We start from the raw sequence: 27,769 nt of genomic DNA, 5'->3' as shown, positions 1-27,769 counted from the left end.
TTTGTTCAAAACAATGTTTCTATGACTATAACTGTAGTGTGTATGCCAATGTCCTCAGAAAACATGAAAGCCCCAAAAAATTTTATGAATGTGCCAAAATCTTTTGCATTCAATGTGTCCCAGACACGTTTTTGAATCTGTGCCTGCTGCGTAGGAACCCCTGCTTCCAAAAATTGATGTTGGAAATTAAAATTTAAAAAAACGTTTACTAGAAAACATTACAGGTTGACTACTGGGGCAAATTCGTCAGCAGGTGTCAAGCGGGTTCAATCGGGTACAAGCAGCGCTTTAGACGGGCTCAGCTGGCGGCGGGATTGACATAAAGCAAACGGGACGACTGGCGGGCTAGCGCATGAGGCTGCGACTAACGTTATGAGGCAGGCTAACGGGCAGCTGTTCCCAGGCGCAGGCAGCATGACTGACGGGCTGCAAGATCCAAGCGGTGTCACAGCAAGACTGGTGGCCAACGTGGCAAGTGATGGCTGGTCGTTGGTCAGGGGAGTAGCCGCAAGAAGAGGAGCAGGCAAGAGAGCGCAAACAAGGGCTGCGTTGACAGGGTTGGGGCATCACAGAGACCTGGCGGGAGCAGCACAGAGGGCGGGCACTGGTCATAGGCAACACCCTCGTCGTAGTCAGAAAGGCAGTCGAGTTGATGGAGGCGCAGATTGACTAAGCACGAGCAGGGCAGCTCCAGAGTTGACAATGGACAAGGAGCAAATCTACTACTGAGCGGGGACTCCTGGAGGCTGAGTGGAGCTGCTGAGCAAAGCCGGAGCTCTGATACCAAATGTGAGGGAGGCAAGCAGGATTGAAGCTCAACACAGAAAACAATAGACAGTGTGAGAGTGAAGCACCACACCCAATGCAATAGACTGAAAGAGTGTAAGCTAAAAGTACAAGGTACAACCCTTAAAACCTTAGGGTTGTAGGGGGTGTTCACACCCAAACACGATAAGTGCCCGTAAGTGTGTGTCATAAGCACATACAAAATAATACCATAAGTCTGAGGGAAAAAACCTCTCCTAGCTCGAGTAAAAAGTGCCTAGTGTCCTACTGATCACAGACACTCCTATGTGAGTGTAGGCGTAAGTGAGACCTGAGTGAAATACCCAACAAAACCATTGCTACTAGTGGAGTGACGAGAATCATAATCACCGGCCCAATCAGAATCATTCTAAGCATATAAGTGTTGTGGTCCCCCCTTGGCATAGAGCAACCCAAAGAGTCCTATACCCTACAAGTAACGGAAAACACGCTTGATAGCTTGCCAATGTGACATGCACAACTAATGCATATATCTGCTTAGGGTTGAAACTGCAAACCGTATGTTCGGCCTTGTGTTGCATAGGTAGATAAGACATCCAATTGCTTGAGTATATGTATGGATATCAAACAAGTCATTGTCATTATGCAATGAAAAATTCAGTCCAAATTCTGTTGGTGTACAAACTGGCTTACAATCCTGTAAGCCAAACCTCTCAAGAAGTTTTACAATGTATCTCGACTGTGACAATCCAATGCCTCTAGTATGATGAATGAACTGAATGCCCAACTAATAGTCCAAAGGCCCCAAATCTAACATCTCAAAAGTTTGCTGCAAATTTTGTTTGAATGCTGAAATTTGATCACTGATCACAGACACTCCTATGTGAGTGTAGGCGTAAGTGAGACCTGAGTGAAATACCCAACAAAACCATTGCTACTAGTGGAGTGACGAGAAACATAATCACTGGCCCAATCAGAATCATTGTAAGCATATAAGTGTTGTGGTCCCCCCTTGGCATAGAGCAACCCAAAGAGTCCTATACCCTACAAGTAACGGAAAACACGCTTGATAGCATCCAATTGCTCGAGTATATGTATGGATATCAAACAAGTCATTGTCATTATGCAATGAAAAATTCAGTCCAAGTTCTGTTGTTGGTGTACAAATTGGCTTACAATCCTGTAAGCCAAACCTCTCAAGAAGTTTTACAATGTATCTCGACTGTGACAATCCAATGCCTCTAGTATGATGAATGAACTGAATGCCCAACTAATAGTCCAAAGGCCCCAAATCTAACATCTCAAAAGTTTGCTGCAAATTTTGTTTGAATGCTGAAATTTGATCAGCATGTGTTCCTATAAGCAAAAGATCATCAATATATAGACATATGACCAGTAAGGATTCCCCCTCTTTACATACGTAAAGGGTAGAATCTAATGAGTCGTATATAAATCCTTGGCTGAGTAAAAAGGCATCAACCTTTGCGTACCAAGCTTGAGGAGCTTGTTTCAAACCATATAAAGCCTTTTGCAGCTTACATACCAAGTGTTCGGATCCCTCAACTGCAAAACCAATGGAATGTTGTACATACACTTCTTCTTGAAGTTTCTTGAGTAAAAATGCAATCTTTATATCAAGCTGATGCACAGTCCATCCATAATGGGCAACCAAAGCAACCATAGACCTAATGGTAGTCATGCGGGAGGTAGGAGCAAATGCCTCCTCAAAGTTAATGCTTTTCTTCTGTGCGTAGCCCTTGGCCACAAGCCTGGCCTTATATTTGTCAATGGATCCATCTGCATTCCCTTTCAGCTTATAGACCCACTTTGTACCAATGGATTTCTTCGCAATAGGCAAAGACACAAAATCCCATGTTTGATTCTTTATGATGGAATCAAACTCAGCTTACATTGCTACCATCCAATGCACACTATGTTGTGCATCCTCAAAACACTCAAGCTCCTCATCATCAAATGTATCTACTGCCATAACAAACTCCATGGTATGTGCACCATCTTGCATACAAGCTTGCCTTCTAGTATGACCAGCAATAGGAGCATCCAAATGATTATCTTTCATACTCTGCGAATACCATTTAGGCATTTGTCTAACCTCTTAACTGTGTACAAGCTCTTGCTCAATTTCAAATTCAGTACCTTGTTGAATATTCAGATCAGCCATGGACTGATTTTCTCCATTACCCAATGGAGCAGTTGACTGAACATCAAGTTCACTTTCAGAAGCTCCAACTGTATCACCAAAAGAAATGGGCAGCAGCCCTTCAAATACATCATTGGCAGCCTAATGTGTCAAAACTAGGAAGGGACAATTCTGATTTTTCATCGAAAACTACATCCCTACTGACAAACACCATTTAGAGACAGGATCATATAATCTATATCCTTTGGTCTCACTGTTGTACCACACAAAAATGCATTTGATAGTCTTGTTATCCAACTTCTTCCTGAGTACCTTGGGAATGTGTACATATGCAAGACACCCAAAAGTACGAAAATGCCCAACCGAAGGTTTCAGGCTGTTCCAAGCCTCAAAAGGCATGATATTCTTTAATGCCTTGGTGGGACACCTATTCAAGTCATGGCAAGCACACATAACTGCTTCCATCAAAACTGTGTGGCAAACTCTTTGCTTTCAACATATATCTAGCCATCTCCATGAGTGACCGATTCTTCCTCTCTACAACCCCATTCTGTTGTGGAGTATAAGCAGTAGTGTACTGATGAATAGTGCCCTTCTGCTTCAAAAAAGAATTCATCATAGAGGACATGTATTCCCCCCCTCGGTTCAAACGGAGAGTCTTCACCCTGTAGCCAGATTGATTTTCAACAGGTGCTACAAAAGCCAAAAATGCATCATACACTTCTGACTTTTTAACTAAAGAGTAGACCCAACAGAAACAAGTAAAGTCATCAATGAAAGTGACAAAATAGTAACAGCCACCCAATGACTTTATTTGCATAGGGCCACATACATCTGAGTGCACAATCTGTAACCTGGCACTTGCTCTAAAAGCAACATTACAGGGAAACGAAAAACGATGCATTTTTCCCAAAATACATCCCTCACATAAGTTCTCAAGAATTCTCTCCAAGAGAGGTAAACCATTAAGCATCTGTGTATGTTTCATAAGCATCAAGCTACCATAGTTTGCATGCCCCATGCGAGCATGCCATAACTCCACCTATAACATAGCAGGAGGAAGAGTGGACGCTAAATAGACCGAGTGATCAACTGAAAAAGCATCCAACTCATATAACCCATGACATAGAGTGCCACTCAAAACCAAAGTCATATATTCCTTATCTCTCACAATGCATCTGTCATCATCAAAGGTGACCTACAAACCACACCTTGCCAAAGAAGAAATAGATAACAAATTCTTCTTTATACCTAGCACAAACAAGGCATCCTGCAAGCAGAGAATAGAGCTATCAATAGTTGTCAACACAATCTCCCCAATATCTCTAACAGGGTATGATGCATTGTCGGTACACTATACAAACTTGCCAACTGGGGCTGCAATCACAGAAGCAAACCAATCTCTACAAGATGTGATGTGCCTGGAAGCACCACTGTCAAAAAACCATGTCACCGCATCCTCAGTAGAGCTAAATGCTCTATCAGCCCAAAAAGAGTCATAATTGCATGTGTAAAAACAATAGTCCCTATCTGCAACAAAGGATACAGACTTAGTAGCAGTAGAAGGTGCATCAGAAACAGACATCCTTGACTCCTTCTCCTTGGCTATGCACTTTCTACACTTAATAATGTAGTGTCCTAGCTTCTTGCAATAGTTGCACTTGCCCTTCTTGGCTTGCGTGTCCCCTTGTTTCTTATTGCCCTATGAAGTGCTTGAAGTCCTAGAGCTCTATGGAGCATTCTTTGCTTGGCTACCCTTGCCCTTCTACCTTGCCATAAAAGCTTACTCAGAGGCTATAACATCCACACCATTGTTTTTTCATGTCTGCTCTTCCTCTAAGAGCGAATTGACCAGCTGAAGGAAAGTAAGTGGCTGTGGGGAAATCCTCATGCTGAGGTTCAAGGCCATATGAAAGGCCAAGTACAAGGGCGGCAATGAATTCAAGTTAGTAGATATCATCTGCGCATCTAGGTAATACTCATCTACATTCATAAGCTGCTCACGCAAGTCTTGAATTTTACTCAAATGTTCACTGTCTCAAGCTCTTTCTTCAAGAAAGAGGTGTGCATCTCATTCTTTCTAGCAAACATATACTCTAAGGTTAGCCAGGCTTCTTGTGAGGAAGCTGCAGACCAAATGTGAGAGATGATAGACTGCTAAACTACCAATGCAATCAGCGACAAAGCCTGTTCCCATGCCTTTTGTGTTGTTGATCTTTGGGGAAGTGGCTAAGCTCGAGTGGGCTGAACAGGCTAAGTTGCCCGTTGTCCACGTCCTCCTAGAGGGGGAGTAGCAGAAGCCACAACTCCAAGCCTAACTTCTTCATCACTGACATAATCCCAAAGATTCTTCGCAATCAGCACATTCTTCATCATGAAGGACCACAAGGAATAGTTGTTACCATCCAACCTATCCTCCTTGGATACGTAGTATATACATCACCTCCCTGATTTTCCATTATAAATGATGCTGATTAGAGAGTAAAAGAGCAATGTCACAAGCTAGACCAACCTAGAAATCTCGGAATGTCCAAGGTGCAATTAATGCTTTGCAGCATTGAAAATGCAAAAGCCCCAAAAATTTTCTTGTCCCAAAATGCATGAAATCAGTCTATTTCAGACTCACATAGGTGTATATTTATCAATCACTGAGCTGACTGTAAAAGCCCCAAATATCTGGCCCAAAATACACAAAATTTCTGCTGTAGTTGTGTCCTAGACACGTGCTGAATTTAAGATTGCCTACCCGGGCAAAAAGCCCTTTCCCCAGAAGTGAATCTGAATTTAAAAACAATAAAAAAATCTTTTACCTCCAATTCTAAGCTGCTAGACTGGCGGGTGTTTGAAGAGACCTTAGGATGGTGTTTCATGGCACTACATACTCTATGATTGATATGTGGGGACGGCTCCTTGAGTCACTAATAGAGGCCCAGCTTGTGGATATGAGGATGTACATGGGTGTCAAGCTTATCTCATTTTGGGGCAGCTTGTGAGCAGGACTATCATGCCACAATTCTCACAGACAATATGGACTCAGGCATTGCCATAGATGGAAGCTCACAGCTAGCATTATTGCTTGGTAATATGGACAGCCAGATGTAGCCTTGCTATTGATTTTTTGGACATATCTACTGCATAGACTCTCTCCATGATTTGGATAGAGATTGTGAATACTCTCCATGAGAGACAGGAGAGAATACAAGGCAGTTCAGACTGCACTCAAATCTTCCAGTACATCCTTCATAAATGATTCTTTCTCCACTGTTGCGTGTTCTGACGTAGCGGCCTAATAGGAAATCAGGTTTTAGAGCACTCCCACCCTCTACACCCACTATCCTCCATCAAGCATTTGCCAAGTTCACAAGCGAAGCTCTTGGAATGCACAGATGGAGAGTTATTAGCAGGTTGTATCAGTTTCACATAGCACAAAATTTTACCCTCCAATTCTCTCTCTTGTACTTAGGTTCATTGTGATCTTCCATTGTGCTGTGTTTTCTTTCACTACTTAGAATCACATACGATTTGGCAGCAGAGACGAAGATTGACTACTCACATAGCCCTTGTATTAGACTTTCTCCTCGAAAGGAGCTAGCTGGGAGATTATATTGGTTACATTTGTTTTAACCATTAATGTAAAAAGGAGGCATCCGATGCCTGGAAAGACCCGGCCTTCCACAGGAGGGAGAGGTTGTTGGACTTCTCCTGGGGATACAGGCAGCTAGGTGGAGTCCTGCTGGAGCGCTTGGATAGGTTTTATGTGGGAGAGTGGGGAGCTCTCGTGGAGGCCAAATTGAGCAGTTGGCAGGCACCACGTTATCCGATCACTGCCTGGTTCTCCTGACACTTGACCCCCCAGCATCCGTCCTAGATACAATATCCTGTCGGATCCCTGACTCGATCTATAGGAGGGAGAAGGTGTCGAGACAGATAGAGCATATTTGGACCAGAGAGTGGGACAGGAGGGACCGGATAGCAAAGGAGGTGGCAGAGGTCCTAGCTAAGTCAAGCAGAATCTGCCAAGAGGCAACCGTACAGGCCAGGCACCAGTGTTGGGAGGAGGAGAGAGCACTCCGGTGGGACCTTGCACCCACGCAGAGATTATTGCAGGAGGCACCAGGGGACCCCACCCTACACACACAGGAGGTGCACACGCATGCAGCCATTACTAACCTAGAGGAGAGGCACTCGAGGTTCTCTTTCCGCACTTCAGCAGCCTTTTCGGCGCGGAAAGGGGACACGATGTGCAGGGAGTTCTTCGAGGTGCACCAACCCCGCACCGTGGGAGAGCAGATACGCAGCCTTAGGGATCAGTATGGGAGGACCCATTCTAGCCCTGATGCGGTGATAGAGATTACCACCGACTATTACACGTGCCTCTTCCAGCAGGAGACAGCTTCAGCTAGGGAACAAAGATGTAGACAGCAGGTATGGGATCACACCCCATCCCTCGTCATAGAGGAAAAAGAACACTCCCTCCTAGCCCCCTTCACAGAGAAGGAACTAGAGGAGGCTTTCCATACACAAGATGGGCAAAAATGCCCGGGGGAGGATGGCCTCTCTAAGGCTTTCTTCACTACCTACTGGGAAGTGGTGAAGAACCCCCTACTGAGGGCTTTCCAGGAGATCTTCACCTCAGGACAGATGCCATGGAGTCTCTCGACAGGCCTTATCAGTCTTCTCCCCAAAGGGGTAGACCGGTTGGAGCTCTCCCAGTGGAGACCGCTCACCTTATTGTCAGTGGCCTACAAGGCACTGGCAAAGATGATTGGTAGGCAATTATGTCCCTGCTTCCAGATATCATTCATGACACACAGACAGGCTTTGTCCAGGATAGGAGCATCCTAGACAATGTATTTACATTCTTTGAGGCGACAGAGTGGGCTCAGCACAGTGCGCAGAGATTGGCAGTATTACTCTTGGATTTCGAGAAAGCTTATGACAGGGTGGACTGGGATTTCCTAGAGGGCACCATGGTGAAGTCGGGATTCCCCCACGCTTGGATTCGCAGGGTCTCCAGCCTGTACAGATCAACCACCAACAGGGTTCTCATAGGTGGAAGGCGAGGGGAGGAATTTCGGCTGCAGAGATCGGTCCGACAGGGCTATCCCCTGGCCCAATACTTGTTCCTACCCTTCGCAGAGGCAATGTCTCACTTCCTCAGGTCACATGTGAGCGGATTACGCGGCCTCCGACTTCCAGTGAGAGAGGAGACTGAGTTGTTAGACTCGAAGTATGCAGATGACACAGGCCTCTACATAGAGGACGATAAGGTGATGCTAGAGAGAATGAGGCTTGCTCTTGATGTTTTCTGCGTTGCAACGGGAGCGAAAATCAAGTGGCGAAAGTCAGTTGGTTTCCTCACAGACCCGTACTCCAGCACGGAGTGGGGCGTCCACCGGGGATTTAGATGGGTGAGCAGAGGGCAGACAGTCCGATACTTAGGGTTCCAGGTGGGACTCGACATCACTCCTGCCTCTCACTAGGCGGTCGAGCCCTGGTGGTTAACCAGGTCCTCCTAGCAGCGGCCTCGTACATCGCCTCGTGTTGGTGCTTCTTCTCATCGTGCGTAGGGCAGCTTCATCACCTAGTGCGGAATTTCCTTTGGTGTGGGTCTGATGCCTCCAAGGACTCCAAGGCCAAGGTGGCGTGGGCGACCATCATACGACATCGATCAGAGGGAGGGCTTGGGATCACAGACCCAAAGTATTAGAGTATAGCCCTCTTGGGCAAGCTAGTTGTCCGCGGTCTCACACCAGGCGGGCGACCTGAAAGGTCTCACTGCAGGAGGGCCTTCAGGATTGTAAACCGAGGCTTGGTGTTGAGTGGAGGACGTCCCTGAGATGGATCTTCACGTCAGCCCAGATCACCCCCCTCCCCCCGGATCACCTTTCCTTCGGAGCCTACTCCGCATGTGGCAAGGTCTCCGTAAGGCCCTAATCTAGAGCCCCCCAGGCTTCCAGGACAAAATAGACCGTCAGCCGCCGGTGATCTCGAACCTCCAGGTCAAAAATAGGAAAGGGGCACAGATAGGTGAGCGCCCCCACATCCAGTGGGTTGGGTGGGAGGCCAGCCCGGCTCGTTCCATCAGGACATTGCGGGAGGTGTATAGGATGGCGGACGAGGAGGTGCTGCAGCGAGTATCAGGTTGCACGAGAGGAGTGGAGTTGAGGAGAAAAGAGATAGACGCAGCAATACCTCCGGAGTGGCTTGCCCCCCCGATACAAGAGCCAATAGAGCCCGGGGAGGCATGGACAGCTAGGTTTTCTCTCCAGCAGGCATCCCTCTTCAGGTGGCAGGTAGAGTGGGTGGCGCCCCCCAAGGGACCTTCTTCGCCGTTCAGGAGGGGGAACGTCTAGCACTTGACAGAGGGCATCAGGATGAGGGGATTGCCACCCTTTCGTGGAGGAGGATTCCGGTGGTGGGTCTTTAGGGGAAGACATGGCGACTGGACCCCTATGTTTTCTGGAAGGAGCTCAAGGAGTGGCGCCTTTGGATCTGGGAGGGCAAACCACTTGATGAGCTGGAGTGGGATCCAGGAGAGTGGCTATGGCCGGCCTCTGCGGTCACCAAAAAGCCACCCAGGTTCCTAGAGTACACTGCCACCATTGAGATACATATACTAATGCAGGAGGGTATGGACTGGGCGCCCTCACGCAACAGGCACTGGGCGGAGCACAGCATCACGGAGCCCTTCTGACGGACCTTCTGGCACCGCCTATGGGATAGATGGAGGCTGAGGAGGGTGTCTTATTTTTTATGGCTGGTGGCACATGGAGGCTTGACGGTGGGAAGCTAGCTTGCCCAGATGCAGAAGGAGAGAGGTTGTAAGCGTTGCACACAACAGCCTCTGGAAACCCCAAACCACTGCCTTTGGTCTTGTGAGGAGGCGCAGCTCGTGTGGAGAGGAGCATGCCGTATCCTTCGACATATAGCACCCAACCTTGGGTGTATCTTATGGGAAGCTTTCTGTTGCCAGGCAGTCAACCAGGGTAGTCACCTTTTGTATGAGGCCGGGATGCAGGACACGATATTCATGATCGAGGCAGGGTCATGCGCAGTGGTCGGTCTGCAGGCTCTACCCATCCGCCACGTACTGGAGCCCACAGCAGACCACTCGGAGATATGGGAGATCATAGGGAGTCTTACTGGATGGCATATTTGAAAGGCGCAATGCCAGGTGGCTTTCGGCGAAGAGAGACTTTCAACACTTGCGACCTTAGCAGAGCTATGGACCTCCATCATCCATTCCCTCCGCGGCCGATGGGATCAGGTGCAGGGCGAGTCAAGAGCTCCGTGGTCACTTCATGCGTACCTGGGGCGGCCAGCGTCTGTTCTTTGTGATGCAGGCAGGCAGCCCCATTTGGCAATATACCCCCGTGCCCCCCCCCCCCCCCCCTTCCGGCTTCTTGCCCCCATCCCCCCTAGACTACCTTGAGAGGCTTGTATACATGATGTACTGGTGACTCTACTTCAGCTCCAGCTAGTCTGTTGAGCATGAGCACTTTGTTGTAATCAGCTTTTTGAGTAATATAATCAGCCACATTTTACTCGCAAAAAAAAAAACCATTAATGTCCTCTTCAGGGCTTGTATTATAGTTTACTTTGGTCCTTCTTTGGCTGAGATGAGCATTAATAGAATCTTCTCTTCTTGAAAAAACCAACTCAAACATCTTTCAAGATTAGAAAGGCCTGTAAAACTAGCTCGTCTTTGAACACCTTTGTAGGTCTTTATACAGTCAAAATAGTGACACCTTACAAACATGCAAAATGAAAACTTACTCTTTGAGGCGATGAACCAAAACTTCCATCAAGGGGTCGTCATCCCTTTGATTGCTTATAAATGAGCACACTCTCACATAGAAACTACTTATCGATTCTAGTTCAGGAAGAAGAGGAGCTGAAGTTGGTCTTTTTCTACTTTGACTTTCCTCCGCTAGCTTCCTGCATGATGTAACTGTTTGTTATCCTTTTCTTTACAGTCCTTAGCAAATTCAAAAAGTTGAATATCTCAATGGAAATTTTTTTCATATAGCAGTTTTGAGAAAATGCTTACAACCAGTATCCTAAATACAGTTTTCTGTTATTCAATACAAGCACATTGCCTTCCTTTTTACAATGTAATACAGTATGCTGATCGAGATTTAATTTGGTATACAGTTCAGAAGATATTATCTTCATTGAAAGTTACAAAAATGTATCTCCATACAGATTACTACACATTCCCTATTCATGGGTCATATTAACCTCTGTTGGAAAGAGCATGTCAGATGAAAAGGCTCGCAATTAAGTTTAGTCTGTTTGTGTCTATAGAACATTGCTTGCTATGTGAGACCATACAAGAACATAACAACTGCCATGGAGGTCCTAGTGATTGATCAATGTCAAGTTACTACATTCAAATATAAACCAAATGATACAAAGAACCACCACCTTTAACAACCGAATAACATACCAGACTTGCTGTGTTAAAATAGGACTTTGTCTACCACAAGTTTCCTCCATGTGTGTGAGGAGTTTTGCAGATACCTGATATTCCAAGCAGCAGAGTGTCATGTTCTTGGAAGGGTGTCTCCAATAAGAAGATAAAAAACTGCTCATTTCGTTGACATGCACATATACAGACCTATGCATGTGTGTGTATCAAACAAGCACACACAAATGCATGATTGTGTGCACGAGTGGCATGCATTGCCTCTGTTTATGTGGAGCAAAAGAGGCCCGCATGAGAGGAATTTCAGTTCAACCAATGAAAAAGAAAACTAAGTGCTGCTCATGTATTTGCTTCAGTTCACAGCAGAGATTGTCAGAATTTGTGATGAAAGATAAATAATGTTAATCTAACACTTAAAGTATCATAGAAGATCATGTGACTACAAAATATCACATGATCACTGATCGTGATTCATTGTTATGTGTAAAAAAACCACTTTATAAGAAAAAAATCTTGTGAATGAAAATATAGTTACAAGCCTGCATTCTACTGTAAGATGAGAAATGAGTAATCAATTCAAGTTGGCTCATATGAGCAACATGATTAATGCCATGAATTATAATGACTGGATTAGGAGTGTGATTAGAGACCAAGAGATAGAGAAATTAAGCACAAGTTTGATGCAAAATAGTGTGCATTCATAGTACGGGGGAGTTCCAGAAATGGGGGAATCCAAAGTGGCAAAAAACAAAGTTTTGGAGTTTTGGCGAGTTTTTGAAACGGGGAGATGAGCTTCAGATTTTAGCATTATATCTACACATAGGTACTTCGATTATCAATGCCCAGAACAACATTTCCCACAAAACTTCAAGCCTTTGTATCACCTGATTCATAAAGTTTGAACATGTTACATCATACGTGATCATTATAAGATTAAAGAACATAAAATATTGAGTTGCAAACAATGAGCATCAAGTGATTTATGCAAACCTGCAACGCGCACAGATATAAGAGAGCTTGAAAAACCATAAGTACATCATACATGATAGCGCAATGATGGATCCAAGGACCCAAATACTAATGTCAAGCAGGAGGAGGAGGAGAAGCAAAAGGAGGAGCACAGTGGCTAGCTGTGTGGAGTGGATGAGAAAGAAAGAAAGAAAGAAAGTTATATTAACCTCTTCTAAAGACCAAAACTGGCCTATGAGACAAACTGTGATACAACTGATGAGGTCCAGCTATCCAAAATAAAAGTGCTGAATGAAAAGCTAAAAACTGGAAACTGAAAATACGGTGTTGTGTGTGATAAGTGTCATGTATGTGTATGTGCGTATGTAGCTCTGGTACTCCAGATAATGGCTACAAAAGGGGAACAAATGTCGGCTGTGATAGGGGAACAACTGTCGGCTGTGATAAAGTGGTGCGATGTGTAGAGAGAGGGAGCAGAGCAAAAATGTGCAAGCAGATGGGCAGGAAGAAAGAAAAAAGCAATTTTGTCCAGATAAAAACAAGCTGCCACAGGATGGTTGGGTCAAAACAGTGTTTTTGCATTTTCATTTTGGGCAGCAACTGTCATTTTTTTTAGGGCTGCCCCAAACACCATTTCGGCATAGAGGCTGTCCAAGAACCATAGTCTTTGTGAACAGATCAAGAAACCAGCAAACCACCAATGTAAGAGAAGAAAGCTGATGTGCAGGGCTGAAAAGCAGGTGCATTATTTTGCAGGTCAGTGAGATGGTACATCATGGGATCACCCTAACTCATTTTCCAAGCTTATTTGGTAGTCTGAGAAGATCAAATATGGGGATTATACTCATTTTTACTGTTAAAGAAATTATTGCAAGGGTTTGAGCATCTTGTGCTTGGGGAAGAGTCAGCCAAGGCTTTGTACCTTTAATGATTCCCAAAGGCTTTTGGTGAGAAGCATGTTTTTACCATGAAACTCCAAAGGGAACAATGTGGTCCCTCAAGCTTATCTTCTTTGCTGATCAAGCTGAACATGTCTGAATTTTGTGCTATTTCACTAAAGAAGAGCTTTGCTCGATGATGGAACTCTCCCTTTCTACGGACAAGAACTCCAGAATTGAAATGTGCCCAGAAAATTGGGACTTCAAAAGGCCTCTTGTTGATGAGCCCATCAAAGTCTGAATTGGAGATAGATGCTGAAAATAGAACTCCAATAAAGATTCTCCTCTTAGACAAAGTCAAAGTTGGGAACACACTGAAAGTGTGTGCACAAGATAGAATCAGATATAGACATGAAGACAAACTCCGTTGTGCAATTTTGGACTAATAGGAGCTGCAGCCCCCCATGTCACCACCATGGACTCTATTGTACCATGGAATACTATCCTAAGAGCTCTCCTCCAAATCTCTTGGGCTCTAGGACAGTCCCATAGGCAATGTCTCTGAGTCTCCTTTGGCTCACCACATCGCGCACAAGCCACTGGGTCCCTGCCATATCCAAGCCAAGTGCCAACTGCTAAACTCCTATGGGCTAGAAGCCATAGAAAGAGAGATATCTTCCTGGGCCTAAAGCTGTCATGTAGCCACCTCCAAAATTCATATAGGAACTCATCTAAGACTCCCTCTCTATGCCACTGAGGGATGGCTGCAGGCTGTGCTCTAATCTTACTCATCTGTATCCTCCGTCCCAATCTAGTAGTGTAGCCAAAGAAGGGGATGTCGGATGGCCTATCAAGGAAGGGATCCCTCCACACCCACTCTCTTGAATCCCACTGAAGTCTCTTTAGAGGTCTCCTCTGGTATGGCCAATATCTCCATCCATCTATAAGACAAGTGGTTGGGTTTGGGTCTATGTGCCATTTTCTTTGAGAGTGTGCCACTACTCTGATTCTCTGCCTGGAGCAGCCATTGAGTGCTGTAAGGTCAAGGTCCTCTTGTTGGAGGCGGCCATTCTCCTCAACTGTGAAAGTGAATGTCCTGTCTCTGCTAGATGCAATGACTGCTAGAAGGATATCCCCTCTAGAGAAAAGACCAATCAAAGTCTAAGAGGAAGCTGTTTCAGTTTGCCAATCTGGTGAAACCCCTTCCATCCCGGCCTCAATCATAGCCTTGGCTCCCCTAAGACCATGTAATCTCTACCTTTGGGTCTCCTGTGGTAACTCCTGAAATACAAACCAGTCTCCCACTGATGTAGCAACCTGTAAAGAGAATCTCCCCCATGATAAGTGTGCCCGTTGCCCAGTGGTGTGGCCTGACTCTGATCTCAAATAATGATTAAAGAGAAGAGGCTGTCTCCTCTTCTCTTCAATAGTAGTCGGGGGGAGCTTGTGGAGCCCTGGAGATACAGATCTCCAAGCTCTAATAATGGCAGCTGCAAATCTGACCTCGAAGCTCCTCCCTAAATCTCTGGTGCTGATCTCCTGAAATATCCAGTGAATGATGGGCTGCCATGGTCCTCCATCTATAGGTGCCAAGTCCTCTAGCCTCCCCATCAGAAGTTTCTTCCAAGGCTCCTCACCTGGAAGCAAACCCCTAACAATGAGCTTGACCAATAAGGCTTTGCTCTGACTATATAGGTCTATGATCCCCAATCCTCCTCTGGACCTAGGCTGTATGATGACATCCCAAGCCACCTTTGCTCTGGCTAGACTCCCATCTCCTCCTGACCAAATGAAGTTCCTGATGAGGCATTTCACCTAGCCAATACACGACCTAGAGAAGGCCCAACAAAAAGTGATGTACCACATGGTCGCAAGAAAAACTTGGTTGGCAACCACAACTCTTCCTGCCAATGAGAGTCCCGCCGAGCTCCAATACAAAAGCTTCTGTCTGATGCTCAAAAGGAGGGGTGTCAGCTGCTACTCTGAGGTAATGTCAATCCCCACATGGCATCCGAGATATCTCACAGCCGTCCCGCGGGGAACCCATGTGAAGTCCTCGTGTGGTCACCACTCTGGCTGTCTAGTGTCACATATCCAAAATCCAAAGGATTTGAGCCAATTAATTAGTGCTCCTGATGCTCTGCAAAATGTCTCCATGGCTATTACAAAGGCTCTAAAGTTGCCCTCATTCCCATCCAAGTAAATTGTTGTATCATCAGCAAACTCCACATCAAGTAGCTCCTCAAATTCAAGGATGGGTAGCCTGATGCCTCTGATACCTGTAGATCTATCTCTCAAGAATGAACTCATGGCCTCTGCTACAAATAGAAACAAGAATGGAGCAAGTGGACATCCCTGTCTAACTGATCTATGGATGCTGATTCTATCTCCTCTTGCCCCTCCAGTCATGACCTAGCTATGTGCTGAAGAATAGAGAGCCGCTACACCCTTGACCCACTGCTTTGGAAAGCCCATCCTCAGCATTGTGCCCTCCAGGAATATATAAAAGAGAATGAACACTTAAAGCTGAAAATGAAAATTACTCACAAAATTACAACGATGAAAATGTAAAAGTAATGGAGATAAGATTGAGGGTTGAAGATGGGCAACCCCCCCCCCCCGGAAGGAATGTATTTCTGCTCAACCCATGTCCCTTAGGGAAGAGCTCAGTTACAATCAACCTGAGAGTGAGGAGAAGTAATTCTCACTCTCACAGGATCATGCAAAGATGTACAAACACACATACATTATCTATTATGCAATGATAAGAACTGATTTCTTTACAGTATGAGAGAAGAAAGAGGGAAAATCAGCCTTTCTCCATCGTTGATCAGCAGTACATGGATAGGGCTTGCTTCTTGTTGCTAAAATGGAAGAAAGAGCTCAAGAAGGAGGTGCTGTAATGAATTTACAGGCTTGCTGTCCTGTGAAACAACAGTGATAGAAGAGGGAATATGGAGGAATTTGATAATGGAGAAGTGGGGAATGATGATGGGGATGGATGGGGCCAGTTTCTGGCTATCTGTGGGTGCTGTACATGAGCTTACAGCAGCAAAGAAAAATGATGCTGAATGAAGAAAAACGAGCTCTTATTTATAGGAGAGGGAAGAGCTAGTACAAAGGGGGAAAGTGGAGTAGCACAAGACAAGTGTCCAGCCACATGTCATGAGATGTGACAAGTGGTGGGACACTTGAAAACTTGTGTGACAAGTGTCTTGACACTTGTCTCTTCTCTATGGCCTTCCTTTTTGGGCTGAATAATGTCAAGAATAGAAACAACCAAATTTAGTAAGCACAGTCAGAGTACAGAATTTACTATTTTTAGAATGACATCCCTATTTTTTAGGACTAGCATTTTTAGGCTAATTCGAGGCTCCTAAAATTTAGGGACCTCCTAAAATTTAGGGACCTCCCAATATGGGTGTCATATGAAAGCTTTTTCTGTGTACATCGCAAAAACGGTATCAGAATCTTCATGTGACTTTCCTATGCAAAGAAATGTGCATTTCAAGCTTTCATCCCACACATGCACATTGTACAAGCATTTCATGATCATGCCATCTTGTTGATTGTAACTGTCTGTTCTGGCGGATCTAGCCCACACTTCAAGGCATCAATCCTTTCAGTGTGCGAGTCTAACCCTGATATGCGTGAGTTATGGTCACAGGCGCCCAATCGGGCCATATAGATGGAAGTGTGAACTATCTTTTCTCTAACCCACCGCGTGGATCCACCATAACCTGTGACCACTCATCAGTGGCCAGCTCCAATGCACTTTTCTTTATATCTAATTAGTGCAAAGGAAACAAATTTAATAAATCATTATATAGACAAATTAATGAAAAAGGATACAAATTCTGTTTCTATAGAGTTATGACAGCCCTCTGGCTTTTATTCAGCTGTTCTCAGCTAAAAAGCTTCTTGATATGGCTGAAGAATGTCTGGGTAATCCTTCATGAATTTTTCATCTACCCACTGTGCATCTGTTGTGGGTAGATTCTTGAATTTTAGTAAGAATTTTCGTGTCACAAGGCCACTTCTCGTGGTTCGATCCTTGTGAAACAAAATCTGTTCAGGTTCCAAGAGTTGCTCTGTTGCTTCAACTTCTGGGGGATCTTCAGTAATGGGTTCCTTTGGTTCTGGTCCTATGTAAGGTTTTAGCAAACTTACATGAAAAGCATTGTATTTTTCTAATGAGCAGGAAGCTCAAGTCGATAAGAAACTTCATTTATTTTCTCAATCACTTTGATGGGTCCAAAGTATCTACTGGAGAGCTTTGGAAAAGATGAATTTTGACTGGAACCTTGTTTGAGCCTGCTTTTATCAAACTTTAGCAAGACATATTGACCTTTTTCAAAAGCCAAAGGTCTTCTTCGTTTATCTACTTGCTTCTTTTGTCGCTCTTGGGCAACTTTGATAGTGGCTCGAACTTGATCCATTGCTGTTTTTAAATCTGAAGCAAACTCATCAGCAGCAAAAATCTTATCTTTAGTGCGAATAATTGGAGGAGGAATCACTTTACCCTGTACTATTTCATTTGGAGCTTTCCCTGTGGATGAGTGCACTGTATTGTTGTAAGCAAACTCCAATAATGGAAGATATTTCTCCCATTGTGACTTATGTTCACTAACATAAGCTTTCAACATATCCAAAAGAGTGAGATTCATCACCTCTGTTTGGCCATCAGTTTGAAGATGAAAAGCTGAGGAGAACTTTAAAGTGGTTCCCAAATTCTCAAATAAAGCACGCCAAAAGTTACTTGTGAATTTGGAGTCTCTATCTGAAATGATCTCTGAAGGCATACCATGTAATCTGAAGATATGTTGAATGAAAAGTCTTGCAGCTTGTGCGGATTTCAATGTTTTATGACATGGAATAAAATGTGATTGCTTGCTGAATCGATCAATTATGACCCAAATCATATCATGACCTTGAGGTGTTCTTGGAATACCTGAGATGAAATCCATTGTGATAGATTCCCATGGATCTTTGGGCACTGGAAGAGGTTGCAACAATCCTGGAGTCTTCTGCCTATCATACTTGGATTTTTGGCATACTAGACAAGCCTCAATGAAGTTATGTGTATCTCTTCGTAATGTTTTATGAAATGGAATAAAATGTGATTGCTTGCTGAATCGATCAATTATGACCCAAATCATATCATGACCTTGAGGTGTTCTTGGAATACCTGAGATGAAATCCATTGTGATAGATTCCCATGGATCTTTGGGCATTGGAAGAGGTTGCAACAATCCTGGAGTCTTCTGCCTATCATACTTGGATTTTTGGCATACTAGACAAGCCTCAATGAAGTTATGTGTATCTCTTCGTAATGTTGGCCAACAAAAAGTAGCGCTCAATTACACTTAGAGTGGCTGCCCTCCCTCTATGCCCTGCATAAGGGGGTTCATGACTTTCTTTAAGCACCTTTTGTCGAACAAGAAGAGTGACATAAAGGCGATTGTTCATGAGAAGGTAACCGTCTTTGATGGAATAATCTGGATGAGAACCTCCTTGCTGTAAATTTGACCAAATTGCTGCAAAATCAGTATCTTCATCGTTTGAAAATCTTCATGATGAGCCACTGTAATAGTTGCAATGCGAGGCACTCTAGAAAGTGCATCAGCAACTACATTTTGTTTCCCTGGAGTGTACATAATTTGAAAATGAAAAATAGACAAGAAATTTTCCCATCTTGCATGTTTCTCCTGCAAATGCTTTTGAGTCTTGAAATACATCAAGCTCTGATGATCAATTTTAATAAGGAATTCATTGTCTAAAAGATAACATTTCTATATCTTCAAAGCATGAACCACTGCTAAGAGCTCCTTTTCATAAATGTCATACCTTTTCTCCACATCATTTAGACGGCGGCTTTCAAAGGCTACGGCATGGCCTTCTTGATTTAGAACTACACCAATACAATCACCGCAAGCATCTGCTTCCACCACAAATGGTTTTACCAAATCTGGAATGATAAGAACAGGTCCAGAAGTAAGAGTAGTTTTCAGTCTTGTGAAGGCTGTCTTCTCTTTTTCCTTCCATTGGAAAGAGGTCTTCTTCTTTGTAAGGTCATGAAGTGGAGAAGCCATATGTGCAAAATGCTTGATGAAGCGGCGGTAATAAGAGCATAAGCCAAGAAACGATCGCACCTCATGTACATCATGAAGATGAGGCCATTCTTGGATTATCTTGATCTTTTCAGGATCCATTTGAATCCCTTCCGAAGAGATGACATGCCCAAGGTTATTTATTTTACGCATGAAAAATTCACTCTTTTTACCATTTACCAAGAGTTGATTTTGTTGAAGTAATTGTAGAACAATCTCCAAGTGCTGATGATGCTCCTCTTCATTCTTGCTAAAGACAATAATATCATCAAAGAAAGTACCGACATATTGTCGATGCTCTCTAAAGATACGCTCCATCATTCGATTAAAGGTGGCTGGTGCATTGGTTAATCCGAAAGGAACCACCAAGAATTCATAAAGACCGTATGAAGTGCGGAAAGCAGTTTTGTGTACATCTTGTGGTATTACCCTAGTTTGATGATAACCACTCTTTAGATCAATGCAGCTGAAAACCTTTGAGCCTCCTAGACGATCCAAAATGTCGTCAATTCTGGGAATAGGAAACCGATTCTTCACAGTGATTTTGTTGAGGGCTCGATAATCAATGCACATCCTGAATGTGTCATCTTTCATTTGAACAAGAAGAACCGGTGAACAAAATGGTGAGCTACTTGGCCTAATTAGCCCACGGTTGAGTAGGTCTTCGACTTGCTTTCTGATTTCTTTGTGTTGAGGATGGCTCACACAGTATGGTGCTATATTAGGAGGAGAACTGCCCGGAATAATATCAATATGATGGTCTTCTGGCCTTTCTGGGGAAAGCTGATAAGGAAGATCTTCCGAAAAACAATCTTTATACTTTTCCAAGAGCTGAAATCGCTCTTGGTTTTCAGCATTCATATTATCTTTTACATCAATGACATAAAGCAAACAACATTGAACACAATCCTTAATTGATCTAGAGACTTGCATATGGCTTACCATAGGTATGGTGTCTCCAGAAACTCCAGCTTGGATCTCGTACTTCTTGCCTTTGTTGGTGAGTTCTACCTTCTTTTTCTGAGAGAAGATGGTTGAATCTACTCTATGATTCCAGGGCATGCCAAGAATCACATCGCAACCATCAAGGTCTCCGATACAGAAGGTATCTTCGTCACTGTAGCCTTGAATTTGAAACTTGAGCTTGCCAATGTAGGGTGTCACACTTTTCATTGTGTCACCTTCATCGGCATTTAAAGCTTGGCGAACTTCTGCCGGAGTGTCCATCTCTTCATTCTTTAATCCAAGCTCTTTAGCTAATTGCAAGGAAATGACATTTTCATTCGCTCCAAGATCTATCAAGAATAGTGTTTGCTTACCTTGCAACTGTCCCCAAGCTTTTAATAATTTGCGCATCTCTGGAGTGTGAGTTGTGTTTGCAGCTACATCACTGATAGCATTGATTTTCACTGGTAACTTAGGCTTGTTGTCAGAAACCTTGCTTTGTCCTTTGTTTGAACATTGCTTCGCTATGTGGCCTGTTTGTCCACATTTAAAGCACTTCCCTTCTTTCATGAAGCGTTGCTTTTCTTCTTCGGAAAGGTGCTTTGCTTGTGGGTATAGATTGGTGCGAAATTGAGGAGCATTAGGAGGTGCATAGAGCTTCCTCTTCTTTTGATTTGATGGCTGCTTTTGCCGCTGTTTTTGTCCTTCATTTGGGGCTGAATACTCCTCATCATCAGCTACTCTCTTCTTATCATTCTTTTGGAATGATTTGTAGCCATTGTGCTCCATTACCCATGTCTCAGCATGGTCAATGAGTTCCCTGAGACTAGAACAATGATAATGATTAAGAGCAGTACGAAGTTTAAAATGCAAACCTCCTTGAAACTTCCTAAGCTTTTCCGAACTGCTGATCTTCTTAAAATATTGGACCTTCAAAAGTAGCTCCCAAAATCTCTTGGTATAGTCACCAAGTGACTCATTTTTCCTTTGCCAAAGCCGATCCCATTCCATTTTTACATCTCTTTTGAAATGAACAGGAAGAAATTGGCTTTGTATCATGCGAACAGAGGAACGCCATGATTTTGGGGCAGCATGATCATATTCCAACCCCGTCCACCAAGTATGCGGTCAAATGTAAAGCGGCAAACTTAATCTTTTCTTTTTCTTTATATTTGTCACGACCATACAAAATTTGAAATTGACGAATAAACTTCAGAAGAAGATCAGGATTTCGGGAACCATCATACATACTGAACTTGATCTTCTTTTCAAGTTGAGATAGTGACTTAGTCTTCTTCTTCTTCCTATGCCTTCGTCCATGCCCGGATCTTGAGGTTGAAGATGATGAAGTGCTTGATGGGGATGAAGATGGAGACGAGGGTGAAGAATGTGGACGCCTTTGACGATGATGAGGTCTTCCACAAGAAGGGTGTGACTCTTCGTCACTAGAAGAGGATCCATCAGAGTAGGTGTCAGATGACTTTGAAGAAGAGGATGAGCTTCGACGCGATCTCTTTCTTTGTCTTGAAGTAGAATGGGACTGCCTCTCAGAAGTAGTTGGACTTCTTGATCGGCTCCTTTCATTGATATGGCTTTGTCTCCTTGAAGCAGATGGGCTTCTTTCCTTGAATTCTTTGGGATTCTCAACTTTTTCTAGTTTGAGAAGTTGCTCACGAATTTGCTAATTCTTCTCTCTAAGACTTTGAATGGCTCGAAGGATAGCACTCGACTGATCCATTGAGACTCTAAAAAATATGCTCAAGCACTCAATGCAAGGGCTGAAAACAAACAAACTTATAATTGTAAGCACTACCAGTGTTGGGGTGAGGACCGAGCCAAAGCTCTGATACCACTGTAAACGCCCCGAACAACGTAGTATGCTTAACAATTATGATATTCGCTTGTTTTCGAGATTTAATATAAAAGAGAATGAACACTTAAAGCTGAAAATGAAAATTACTCACAAAATTACCGCCATGAAAATGTAAAAGTAATGGAGACAAGATTGAGGGTTGAAGATGGACACCCCCTCCCCCCCCCTCCCCCCCCGAAGGAATGTATTTCTGCTCAACCCATGTCCCTTAGGAAAGAGCTCAATTACAATCAACCTGAGAGTGAGGAGAAGTAATTCTCACTCTCACAGGATCATGCAAAGATGTACAAACACACATGCATTATCTATTATGCAATGATAAGAACTGATTTCTTTACAGTATGAGAGAAGAAAGAGGGAAAATCAGTCTTTCTCCATCATTGATCAGCAGTACATGGATAGGGCTTGCTTCTTGTTGCTAAAATGGAAGAAAGAGATCGAGAAGAAGGTGCTGTAATGAATTTACAGGCTTGCTGTCCTGTGAAACAACAGTGATAGAAGAGGGAATATGGAGAAATTTGATAATGGAGAAGTGGGGGATGATGATGGGGATGGATGGGGCCAGTTTTTGGCTATCTGTGGGTGCTGTACATGAGTTTACAGCAAAGAAAAATGATGCTGAATGAAGAAAAACGAGCTCTTATTTATAGGAGAGGGAAGAGCTAGTACAAAAGGGGAAAGTGGAGTAGCACAAGACAAGTGTCCAGCCACATGTCATGAGATGTGACAAGTGGTGGGACACTTGGAAACTTGTGTGACAAGTGTCTTGACACTTGTCTCTTCTCTATGGCCTTCCTTTTTGGGCTGAATACTGTCAAGAATAGAAACAACCAAATTTAGTAAGCACAATCAGAGTACAGAATTTACTATTTTTAGAATGACATCCCTATTTTTTAGGACTAGCATTTTTAGGCTAATTCGAGGCTCCTAAAATTTAGGGACCTCCTAAAATTTAGAGACCCCCCAATATGGGTGTCATATGAAAGCTTTCTCCGTGTACATCGCAAAAACGGTATCAAAATCTTCATGTGACTTTTCTATGCAAAGAAATGTGCATTTCAAGCTTTTAGCCTACACATGCACATTGTACAAGCATTTCATGATCATGCCATCTTGTTGATTGTAACTGTCTGTTCTGGCGGATCTAGCCCACACTTCAAGGCATCAGTCCTTTCTGTGTGCAAGTCTAACCCTGATATGCGTGAGTTCTGGTCACAGGCGCCCAATCGGGCCCTATAGATGGAAGTGTGAACTATCTTTTCTCTAACCCACCACGTGGGTCCACCATAACCTGTGACCACTCATCAGTGGCCAGCTCCAATGCACTTTTCTTTATATCTAATTACTGCAAAGGAAACAAATTTAATAAATCATTATATAGACAAATTAATGAAAAATGATAAAAATTCTGTTTCTATAGAGTTGTGACAAGGAACTCCCAATCCATGCGATCATATGCTTTCTCAAAGTCGAGAAGAAGCACAATAAGGTCTTGCCTCCTGGGTCTAGCCAAAACTATGGTCTCCCAGAAGGTGAAGATATTGTCCAAGATGCTGCGCTCTCGGACGAATCCTGTCTGAGTGGGGTGTATAATATCTGACATCAATGGTGCCAACCTGAGACTAATTGCCTTTGTGAGGATCCTATAGGCAGATCCAAGCAAGGTAATCGGTCTCCACTGTGTGATCTGCAATCTATCTCCACTTCCTTTCGGGATAAGATGAATCAGCCCCTCAGAGAGTCTCTCTGGCATAGTCCCTGATGCCATAATCTCCTGAAAGGCTGAGTGAAGACCTTTTTTTATAAGATCCCAATAGCTCACAAAGAAGGATTTATCTAGTCCTTCTTCCCCTGGACACTTGCCTGAGGGTAGTGCCCGAAGTGCCTCCTCCATCTCCTCTGTAAAATGGGCCATTAGATTTCTGCTCATCCTATCTGTAACCACCCACTACGTGCTTCGCCAAACTGCTTCTCTATCTCTCTCATATCCAAGGGGTCTAGTGGTGGATCCTAGTAGGGATGTATAGTATTGTGTGGCCACCTATCTCGCCTTTAGAGGGCCCTATGCAATGGATCCATCAGATCTCTTGAGTCTCCGAACACCCTGTCTAGAGTGTTTAGGCCCTACGGTGTGAGAAAAATCCCTATTAACCTTGTCCCCAGAGTGAGTCCAAAAAGAGGCTCTCGCATGAAATATGTACTCTGATCTAGCTTCCTTCATGGAGTCAATCTCTGCCCTGGCAGTATGCATCCTCTCAACTATCCATCTACATCCTAGCCGTCTCTCCTCCTCCCTCTGTAAGGCAACCAATGATGCCCTAGCAGCTCTTTCCTTCTCTAGAAGGCTCTATCTCCTCCTTGTGGCCTCCTCTTGAAGAGGAAACTAATCTCCTGTAGGCTCTCATCCAAGTCACTAGCTGCCCACCCATCTGAGAAGGGTCTAGATCTCCAACACTGTGTGACTGTTTCTCTAAGATCATCCTCATAAAATGAGTGCTCTGGAATCCTGACACTAGAATGGGGTCCCCCTACTCTCTCAAGAAGAAGTATCTGAATCAGTGAGTGGTCCGAGAGGGTCGTGCCAGGTATGATGCCTATAAGGCCGCCTGTGTCATAGACCCAGTCATCCACATAAAATCGATCAATCCTGGAGAAAGTCCTAGCTCCTATCGCCTTGTCTCTCCTGGAGAACTGAAGTGAGCCTATGGTCCTGCCAAACTCTGCTGTGAACCATGGGTCCTGGCCTCTAATCTAGAATAAGAACTCCTCCCAAGCAGCTTGCTCTCCTTCCCTAATGATTTCTGTACATCTGCCTCTCTTGTCCTCAAGAGCCTCCACCATGTTAAAGTCACCCCCTACCATCCAGTGATCAACCTGTGGTAGAGACTGATTGAGGATGGTTCAAAACTGTCTCCTGTCTCGTTGGCCATTCGGGGCGTAAATGGCCAACAAACCAATCAGTGCCTCCTCCACTCTCACCAACAAACCGATGAGTGCCTCCTCCACTCTCACCAAGACCCACATGGCTCTCACCGAGACCCACAGTGGTCCGAGATTGTCTATCCATCTATATGTCTCTATCTTCACTTGGTGCGAGGAGGTACACATTTGATGAATATCAGCCAGTATACTGTGGGAGAGGTGCATGCCCTTATATTACAGTTGGATAATAAATCCATCCTTAGAGAGATGTAGGAAGTGGCTCCGTTAAAACTCCACCTTCGGTCCTAGAGGGAGAGCCAGTTTGGGATCCAAGTCCTCATTGTCCCAACTCCCAAAAGATCGGTCCTAATGACTGAATTCAGCTTAGATCTGTCAAGGGGGGGTGTAAGACAATTCATACTACTGTCAAAAGGTAGGAACCGGTTAATGTTATGCCCAGGTAAGCTCATCCGAGTTGCCATCTGTGAGTACCAACATTGCCTCAAGCCTGCCCACTACTAGCTATCTAGAGGATGTCAATGCTAGTCTAGGGTATCTATGGCACGGGAGCTCACATAACCAGTGTAAGAAAGTCACTACTCTAGAGAGTGCCTCTACAACCATAGGTGCTGCCCTAACTCTGCTTTGATGACAGGGTGTGGGGTAGAGGGATTACTCCCCATCATGCATAATATCATCATTGTCAATGACCTCTCTATGCAATCCCAACCATCATAATGGTGTCTTCCTAAGTGTGTTTAATTAGCCAGAGCGGGCTCATTCATCCCAGCCATCAACCAACCATAGCTTGGTGCAAGGCTCCTAAAACTATACATGGGCACACTAACTATCAAGGGCTCCTAGTGCTAAATAGCCTCATGCCAATCGAGCCTCAACCGCCCCCCTAGCAAAAATCTCAGGCCAAAGAAAGTGACTCCCAAGTATGCATACTCTCGCACATGCTCCACTACATCTCCTCTAAATGTGAAGTGATATATACATCAGGTCAACCCTGATGTCGGAGTGTTAAACACCATAATCTTGGTCTTTCCAAGATTGAGAATGAGATCTCTATCTCTATAAAAGACATATAGTGCATCCATGTGGCGCTGCAAGCCCTCTAGTGAATTCGAAATGAGTACAATACCATCGGCATATAATAGCATTGGTATCAACACTCTAGCTGGGCTAGCTTGAGCTCTACCTCCCCTATCAATGTAATTAAGAAAAGTTTAGATGAAAGCAACCATCCCTATTATACTCCTATGGTGTTGTCAATCCTCCTAGGCATTCCCCTAGGTCCTCATGTACGGCCTCTGACTTTCTCATACAATGTATAAGTGATCCACTGCATACACTTTGGTACTTCAATGTCCTATAATCTCTACATAAGACATGCTTGAGATATTGTGTCAAATGCCTTACGGAAACCAACAAAGCAATAGTAGATCCTCCTAACTCGATCTCAGCCCTCCTCAATGATCTCAGCCCTCCTAACTCAATCTCAGCCCTCCTCAACGATCGCTCTAAGTGTGAGGATATGGTCCAATGTGGTGTGCCAATGTGTGGCCAATCATGATGGTCCAATAATTAGAAGTGGGACTATGGTATGGTCTAACCATATCTTGGTGAATCCCTCACATACTCCTCTATTAAACATATATGCCAATATGGATGCCAATGTGTCACATGCATATGAGAAGTGTTTTGCCGCTAGCCCATCCTCATCATGTGCCCTCCCATTCTGTAATTTGTAGATTGTCTCTTTGATGATCTTACTAGTAAAGAAGAACCACCGTATTGGCCTACGGGCCTATAAAGGCCACATGGATGGTTGTCTTGGTACATCATAAAATCACCACCATAATGCAGCCAAGTGTCAAGTATCGAAGCGATGTAATATGTATGGTGGGCTATCTCTCATGAAACATTCTTCATTGTTAAGAACAAGGTGGAAAATCCGGAAAATCTAAAGCAGAAGACAAGGCCAAGGCAAAAGTGGAATGGAAGACGAAGGATCACCAACAAAAATCTGGAAACACAAGAAGTACAAAAAGTCCTAAATCAAGGAGAGATGCGCACAAGAACAAGCACAAGTCAATACTTTTATAAAAGAGCGCAAGGTGCACCATGATTTGTTTTAAGAGCGCCCCGGGCTCTCACCCATGCAAATTGTAAAGGTAGATGGGTGGTAGGAAGGAAGCTAAGAAGATAGGAGAACAATGGGAAAAAGGGCCTAGGCCACGACCGGCCATGTAAAAAAGGGGATAAGGGGGTGACCACTTAAAAGGGATTTAGGGTTTTGTATATAAAGTTGAAAACTGAATGACAAGTTCATTCTTATGTATGGCCAAAAGTAGCTCTCTTCTTCTTCTTCTTCTTCTTCTTCTTCTTCTTGCTTGCTTGAGCTTGTGCTTGAGAGAGAGAGCATGAGAGTGTGAGGGAGTGAGTGTGTGAGGGTGAGGGACCGTGGTGGAGAAACTCTTCATCTTCTCCTCTCTTCTTCTCTTCTCTTGTCTTGCTCACGAGAATGGAGCTTGGAGCGTGGAGCTTGAGGATCGAGCTCGCTTCAAGCTTGCACTTGGATCGTGAAGCTACCAGAGTGCTCGCGAGAGGAGGCAACTCGATCGAGCATGAAGGTAAGCTCACTACACTCGTAGAGAGAGAGAGAGTGCATCAACGGCTATGTGACAGGTAGCCATTAGTGCTCGGCTT

The 27,769-nt window shown here is 44.2% G+C and overlaps 1 protein-coding gene across 3 annotated transcripts in view; it reads right to left on the bottom strand.

Annotated features, from left to right (window-relative positions):
* Positions 1 to 27,769, bottom strand: part of LOC148027545 (uncharacterized) — a 219,246-nt gene that overhangs the window by 77,115 nt on the left and 114,362 nt on the right. For all 3 annotated transcript variants that reach the window (XM_087689269.1, XM_087689270.1, XM_087689271.1), the window contains exons 11-12: positions 11,379 to 11,452; positions 10,706 to 10,867 (exon numbers count right to left, since the gene is read on the bottom strand). In XM_087689269.1, the coding sequence (XP_087545395.1) occupies positions 10,706 to 10,867; positions 11,379 to 11,452 (236 nt within the window). The remainder of the gene's footprint in view (positions 1 to 10,705; positions 10,868 to 11,378; positions 11,453 to 27,769) is intronic.

Source organism: Lygodium microphyllum, chromosome 12, assembly GCF_053477565.2.
Source record: "Lygodium microphyllum isolate KBCC chromosome 12, Lygodium_microphyllum_v1.1.10, whole genome shotgun sequence".
In the NCBI taxonomy this organism is placed as follows: Eukaryota; Viridiplantae; Streptophyta; class Polypodiopsida; order Schizaeales; family Lygodiaceae; genus Lygodium; species Lygodium microphyllum.
Note: the sequence above shows the minus strand (reverse complement) of the source record. Positions and strands in the feature narration are given on the sequence as shown.